Consider the following 8,149-nt stretch of genomic DNA (forward strand, 5'->3'; position numbering starts at 1 on the left):
TATTCACAATACGCCAAATCTTGGAAAAGACCCGCGAGAATAGGATCGACACACACCATCTATTTGTCGATTTCAAAGCCGCTTTCGACAGCACGAAGAGAAGTTGCCTTTATGCCGCGATGTCTGAATTTGGTATCCCCGCGAAACTAATACGGCTGTGTAAAATGACGTTGAGCAATACCACCAGCTCCGTCAGAATAGGGAAGGACCTCTCCGAGCCGTTTGATACCAAACGAGGTTTCAGACAAGGGGACTCCCTTTCGTGTGATTTCTTTAATCTTATGTTGGAGAAGATAATAAGAGCCGCAGAACTGAACCGCTCAGGCACAATACTTTATAAGAGCGTACAATTGCTGGCGTATGCCGACGACATCGATATTATCGGTAAAAACAAACGCTACGTCTGTTCTGCCTTCTCGGGATTGGATAGCGAAGCAAAGCGAATGGGTCTGGTGGTGAACGAGGACAAAACGAAGTATCTCCTGTCATCACACACACAGTCAGAGCATACGCGTCTTGGCACCCACGTCACTGTTGACAGTTACAAGTTTGAAAAAGTAGACGACTTCGTTTATTTGGGAACCAGCATTAACACCAATAATAATGTCAGCCTTGAAATCCAACGGAGAATCACTCTTGCCAACAAGTGCTACTTTGGGCTGAGTAGGCAATTGAGAAGTAAAGTCCTCTCTCGTCGTACAAAGATCACACTCTATAAGTCACTCATCATGCCTGTGCTGGTGTATGGCGCGGAAGCATGGACAATGAAAGCATCTGATGAGGCGGCTCTTGGAGTTTTCGAGAGAAAGATTCTGCGAAAGATTTACGGACCTTTACGCGTTGGTGATGGCGAATATCGCAGACGATTTAACGATGAGCTGTATGAGCTTTACAACGATATAGACATAGTGCAGCGAATTAAAATTCAGCGGCTCCGCTGGCTTGGCCATGCCGTTCGGATAGAAACGCTCCTGCTCTGAAAATATTCAACGCGGGCCGCGATGCTGGTAACAGAGGAAGAGGAAGGCCTCCTCTGCGTTGGAAAGACCAGGTGGAGAAGGACTTGGCTTCACTTGGCATTTTCAATTGGCGTCAGTTAGCACAGAAGAGAAATGACTGGCGTGCTGTTTTGGACTCGGCCAAACTCGCTTAGGCGGTTACAGCGCCAATTAAGAAGAAGAAGAAGGTAAGGTAAATAAAAGTAACAGTATTATTGATACCACGATTTGTTTTTAGGAAAAAGTTATAGCCGCTATTTCTGAGATCACCACATCTCTTCATAAGACTTCTTTTCTAGACCTCAGTAGGATCGAACCCGCAACTTCGATGTGCAATAACAGCAACGCTAGCCGCTGGGCTAAATTTTCGTTTACAATCGGTAGGGTTGATACTATTTACAATATTTGGAGCTTAGTTGAATGTAAAACATCCGTGATTTTCATTGTAAACTGTTAGTAGTATTCATCTAACGTACATTCTGAGGCACTTAAGCAGATATGAGAAAGAAAAGGTTTTTTATCCCTGCGGTACAGAGACCAATGTACTCCTTGGGAGCTTTTCAGTTTTGTTCGGTGCTTTCTAGCGATCATTAATTTTGAAGTAGTTTATTCTATCAATTCCACCCAGACACCCCGAGTTTTGTTTACGCGGAAAAGTAAATTGAAAGTTCACAACCTATCAGTGCTTAAAATCAAGTCTTTCCGCGGAAATAAATATCTAGGGGCAACTATAGATACGAAGTTGACATGGAAAACTCACGTCGAGCTGAAGGTAAATCTGGTGCTCAAAGTCTTCGGCCAGAGTCGGAGAACCTTTAGTAAGACCTGGGGTCTGAGACCGATTATGGTATTCTGGATATTCATAGATTTAGTCAGACCTATCATCACGTACTCTGATGTAGTATGCTGGCATAGAACCATAACATAAAATCAGAGTCTGCAGTGACAACGAACTACTCTAAAAGCCTAGGAAACCGCTCGCGTATCTTCAAACATAGTCTATGAATGTAAGTTGAAGTTGAACTCCGTTGAAAAATGGAATTAGCTTCAACGTGTGTGGTGTCAGGACACCGTGGTGTTCAAGGCAACGAACTGGCTGATGAATTTGCGAACTGCAGTTCTCTGGTGCGTCCAATGGGACCAAAGCCAATTCAAGGATTTCATTAATAAAACTCATTCGAGCTCTTGGTGTAGTACATATGGAGGCCGCAAATCAACCAAGTGTCTCCTGAAAAGGCCTGACAGGATGGAGGCAAAATTCCTTCTTAGGCATCGTGATTACGAGGGACAATTCATGACGACGACTTAGGTCCACCGTGGGTATCATCGACGATTCACTGTGTACATCTTGTTTGGAAAATGAGGATAGAACAGAACATTTTATCTGCCGCTGTTCGGCGTTCGGCAGACTTGACGGTATATTTTATGGGGCGGATGTATTGAGAACGGCCCACTTATATATCCCCAACTTCTACATCCCCTCCTTAGGCCTTCAGTACAATCCGGCCACCCACAACTCCGTTCCAATCAATTCTAGTTTGTTATGTATTTCTAAACTCTGAAGTTTTACTTATTCTTCTTTATTGAAACTAAGGTTGAGTTCTTTTTAGTATGTCTTTGTATTTGTGTCTTATTAAATACACTTTCTTTCAATTCTTGTGTGTTTTTGGAGGTAAATTAATTGAACTTTGTACAAGATTAGTAGTTGGTATTTACTAATTGCGCACATATAATTAGTATGCACATACAAACATAAAAGTGTGCATTCTTTTAAATAAACTTTTTTTTTGTTACATAACGCTCTAAATTGGCTAAGAAAAGTATTTGTTTTAGGAATAGAGTAAAAATAACTCAAAAATAGCAGTTCTCCGCTTTCAAAACTAGTTTTGCAGAAGCAGAAAAAATTGTTTGTTGATAAATGCGTGCAGCTAAGTGGGCATATTTTTAAACGTTTTTTTTTTTGTTTTTGAACAACAAATATGAACATATGAGCCGTTTATTTTGAAAGTGGCATTAGCCACTTCGTACCTCCTGTGCTTAAGTGACGGGGGCTACTTGTAACCGAACGCATCTGTAAATCGGCCTATCGTCATAAACTAATGAAAAAAACCTTTTACCTTTGCTTGATGAAGTTGAACGAAAACCCGTCACGTTCAGTTATGCCACTTTCAAAATAAACGGTTCATATGTATGTATGTATATATAAAAGTAATTTGAAACAATTTGCTTTACATAACATGACTATAAGGGCTAAGCTCAATATTTAGAAGATATTTTCATGTTTCCTGAGTAATTATATTGTGTATTATTTTACGGCTAATGAAGCTTTTGAGATTTCATTAAGCTTTGTTTATACAGACTGTATTCTATGCTATGACTTTTAATGCCCGCTGCACAACTCTCTACCTCTATTCTACTCTTATACATATATATTTTATTTGAGCTTCCTACTGAAACTCACGCCCACTTCCCCCTTTCCCCTGTTCTGCTTCAACAATCTGTTACATTTTTTGTGTTCATCGCTTTAGTTATCACCGGCTACTTTTAATTTCTCATTTGTTTCAGCTTGTTTTTGTTTTTCAAACGCGCGAACATCTTCCAACGTCATGCCATACCATTCGTCAATCCATGTAAAAGCCTGTCTATGTCCAAGCAATAGCACGTCGCGTATACTGCGTTGTATGAAGTCTTCGACTTTTGTTTGGAAACCCCAAACTTCAAAGGAAGCATTCACCAGCTTGTAGGAACACATAATGGGTTTAGTATCGCCGCGCCAACCTTCGATGAGTGGACCGCGACCTGTTAATGGGTGAAGGCAAATGTATGTATAATTAGGATAATTTAAGCAGATATTGAAATAATTACATACCTGTTTTCTCCGATTTGAAAAATTTTGGATCTTCTTCTTTTTTGTAATGATTTTGGTTGGAGAGCACATCGAAAGCAATATCAACTTCCTCTAGTAAACGTGTCTGCAGCTCTTCCTTGCTGAGGCCAAGGCACTGTAATGGGGGTAAAAATACACCTTTAAATACATTTTAATACCTAATTTAAAGCTAATAATACTTACATTTTCTGAACAGCCATTATTATTTTCGTATTTGGTTTTGATTGATATGCTCAACATGGGCACAAAGGAACACTGCAAGTATGTATGTACATTTGTATGTATATAGAACAAACGAGTTTATTTTTAGACTAATTGAGGTGAATTTATCCAATTATACTTACTGTGTATTCTATAGTTGGCGTAAGACGTTAAAACAGGTGTACGAGCATGGAAAAAATTAAATAAATTATTTCTTAAAATAGGGCAAAACAAGGGAGGTATGTATATGATGAAGATGCAATAGAGTGCGGAATGAATATGAAATGAAAGAAACCATCGTGTTCAGGAAGAACGTCATAACCCAAGCATTTTTTTTAGTTAACGATCAGAAAATGACGGCCAAATGGGTCTTATGAGAGGGGGTTTATTTTTCTTGAAATTTTGTTCTTTTCCACTTCGCTTAGTAACAATAATTAGACTCAAGGTCTGATGTGAGCTTTATACTCAGGATTAAATTTTACGATTACGTTTAATAAACTTTTTGGGTTTTTATTCATTTTTGTTCAAAACGAAAAATCTGACTAAAACTTTAAAACCGGTCTTCTCGTCATTTCGATATTTTGAGTTATGACATTCTTCCAGCAAACGTGCAATATGTAAAAATGGCCACAGAACAAACTTAAGAAAAAAAAAACAAAGTATGGCGGCTGTCTTTGCCGGTAGACACTCCCAAATCGGGCCATTTCCAGCTAAGAACCTTCCTAGTATTGAATATTACGTTTAGAACCAGTTTTTCAGTGCACGGCCGTGGTTTAAACTCAGTTCAAAGGCCCGATCTGGCTGGTTTAAACCGCCTCGTGTAGAGTATACTCATAGTCAGATATACTTGTAACTAGCAATATTTCATTTTTAGGAAACTGATCAGTATGGGGCAAAGAAGCACCCGTACAGTGGTGTTTCAGAACCATGGCAGAAATAACTATGGCCCATATTTCAGCGCAACCCTAAAACAATTGGTTTGCGAGTGGCGCGTTGCTTCAACAACAACAACGACGTTCGTAGTGTGCTATATGCATATAGTTTATTGCAAGTCCATACTTTTGTGCATTTAATCGCCGATTCACTCTACGAAAACATTTGCAAAAAAAAACTTAATTAACATCAGCTTATCATGAACAAGTATTCGCGCTAGCTAGGAGTTATATATTATACACTAAACAATGTTATTGTACACTGATAATGGGTCAGTGATAGGAAAACAGTTAGTGGATATTAAGTGCCTGATAAAATGTAGGCAATAAGCGACTTAACAACTAAGTGCCGCGCTGTGCATATATGAATGCTGTTCAATAACACTAGTTTACAAAAAAATTTAATGATTACAGAACGCTGGCGAATAATATGATAAATTTTTCTGGTTTTTTTTTCAACAATAACTGCAAAAGGAACCAGAAAGCTTCTATCTCTAAAACTTCGTATGATACAGGAGCTAACAGCCTTTCTAAAAGGCCTTCCTGATATTCCACCTTGCATTTCTTTCTTTTAATCTGTTTTGTAGGGAGTAACACAAATTGAAGGACTTCTGCTTTCGCAAACCATAGAAGGGCTTCCAAAAGGGCTCTTGAAGGACGAACTTCAGAAGGCATTTTGGAGGAGTTCTTCTGAAGTTGCTTCTTTAATTCATAAAAACAATACTTCTCTAATTTAGTATGCATAATTAAATTCATTTAAAATGCTAAATAATCTGCCTTCTCCTGAGTTTCGCCTGAAAAAAAAAATCACCCGAAAATTTGTCATCCGCCCATAGTAAAACCATGGAAACCAAGAGTGAAAAGTGAACCGGTTCGGGGAAAATGAAACACATGATAAGGCTGAATATAATTAAACTCTCGCGGAAATTCTAAATAGGAAAAGTGCTCCTAGAAGACATGCAGCCAAGCGGTCCCTTTTGGGTAAGATTTTTAGAATGGCTTCACTTAACAAGCCCTTACTAAATTATCTTATGTGTTGTATATGAATACATGCACATACTACATACACACATATCTGTATTCTGCAAAACCAAATTAAATTACAAAAATATCACTATGAAGAGTTACAATTCATTAATTAAATATTTGTAAACTAGTGTAATCAATTATTTTGTATTGTATGTATGTCTTTGAATGTAAACATGCCGACTCATATCAATTGTGAGTTTGTTGACACTGTTTTTGACTGCGTACTTATGTAGTTTATGCACTTTAGCTTCATTAAAAACGAAAGCGTTTTAATACCATATCTAAGAGAAGAAAATGAAAACATTTGTGCACAAGTGTTTGTGCGCGATAAGCCCTGGGATGTATAGTTTTTTTATGTATATTTATATTGCATGCAATTAATTGTTGTAGAGCGCATTCAGGCAGGCGACAGATGCTGCGTCATTCACATATCGTCGTTTAAAGTACAAAACCGCGAATCGTCATTCTGCAAAACCGCGTAACTGACAACTGTGTCAAAAAAATATTTGCTCACCGGAAGCTCTTGGCATCAAGCCCTAATCCATTTATCCCTAATATCGATAATTAGATATAAGAAGAAGAGATAATTAGGGATAAAAGAGAAAATCGTTTTGAAATAGGACTAGCCTTAATCTCTCCTACAAAATCTTGGAATTTTCTTGATACGCGGTTTTGTACTTTAAACGACGATATGTATGTAAATAAATGCAAACTTCCGGCAGAATGTCTCAAACGATACAGATTAGGGACGCATAAATGTGCCAATTCGCACCCAACAGTTTAGGGCAAAAAGTGTGTAAAAATGGCGCCGACATACCACCCACATTTTGCGTGTTTAGCTAACGTCGGCAGTGCCAAAGCAATACAAATTTACCGGAACTAAAGGCAAGGAAGTGTTTGAAACACCTGTATCAGGAAATGTTATGACACACGTTTGTATCGAATTACTGCTATTTAAAGCTTTAAACACGCGAGCCCCCTCCATAGTTATAAGTATTGAGTTTCAGCTATTTTTAAATGAGCATGCAATGAATGCCCTTCGTGATTATCAAGTATTGTTTAAAAACAGAATTTACTATCGTGTACCTAGGAATAGGAAGTTTTTAATGGGAATGATGCAAGTGTTATTAATTATTTAAAATTTGGAATTTGTAACGGAATTAAAATGCGCAAGCTCATAAGTATATTTATTAAATTGTTAGCGCATCATTCAACTAAAATACAAACAATTTAATATGCCAAACACTTTGGTGCGGATGAATAGCGTGAAAAAAAGAGGTAATGAGTGGGAGGGTAGCATTTAATATTTGTACTATAATTGTACTATCCACGTATTTCTATGTATAACTAAATATGTGCATATATACTATGTATGTATGTAGATGCTTATGTACGTTACAACCGACAGGTGGTTGGGTGGATTATTAATGGCATACTGGCCGTAAAAACAAACGATGAAATAAAAAGATAATGAATGCGTCTTAATTAAATGGCAAAACTATGAAAAAACTTAAGTAGAAAAAATATATATTGGAAAATTATGAATGTTGTATAAATATGAATGATGACTTGGGCATTTCAGCCGTTACCTGTAATTGTGAATGGGTAGTAATTCCAAGATTTTTCTGTGATATAAAAAACACGCGGGCAAACCGATTGTACCCAATATGGTAACCGGCTATAGAGAAAAATTAGGAAATGAGTTATATGAGTTATATTATTTATTTAACACTATCACGTATTTACTATAAGCACCTCTTCCCTCTCACCTTGACAAATGTATGCGTTTTTCTGTATATTGGCCTTTGCCATGATCAGGATCTTCACATTCAGAGCTCTCCACAACTTCAACGCCTTCGCCATCACCCGATTGTTCCAAGCTGTGGCGCGCAATCATATACAGCTGTCCGATACGATACTAAAAGAATAACAGATGCATTATTCAAATATGTACATACATTGAAAAGGGTAAAGTACAAACTGTGGAACAGCACAATATTTAATAATCAGTCCACACTTACCTCTTCTACTGTGAGCGGCATGCAAATGCGATACTCCTTGCATAAGACCATTTTGCTGTGTCAGTCACACGTGCGTTAGAG

At 37.8% G+C, this 8,149-nt stretch overlaps 1 protein-coding gene across 1 annotated transcript; it reads right to left on the reverse strand.

Annotated features, from left to right (window-relative positions):
- Positions 1–2,598: 2,598 nt before the first annotated feature.
- On the reverse strand, positions 2,599–8,149 carry LOC118744242 (cytoplasmic phosphatidylinositol transfer protein 1; the record flags this gene model as incomplete). Its single annotated transcript, XM_036477127.1, is given in 7 exon segments — positions 2,599–3,797; positions 3,868–4,000; positions 4,069–4,140; positions 4,230–4,237; positions 7,637–7,725; positions 7,817–7,965; positions 8,069–8,149. Coding segments are annotated over 7 exon segments (777 nt in total). The 3' UTR covers positions 2,599–3,522.

This window comes from Rhagoletis pomonella, unplaced genomic scaffold (genome assembly GCF_013731165.1).
Source record: "Rhagoletis pomonella isolate Grant_MI unplaced genomic scaffold, Rhpom_1.0 Rhpom_scaffold_00008, whole genome shotgun sequence".
Lineage (NCBI taxonomy): Eukaryota > Metazoa > Arthropoda > Insecta > Diptera > Tephritidae > Rhagoletis > Rhagoletis pomonella.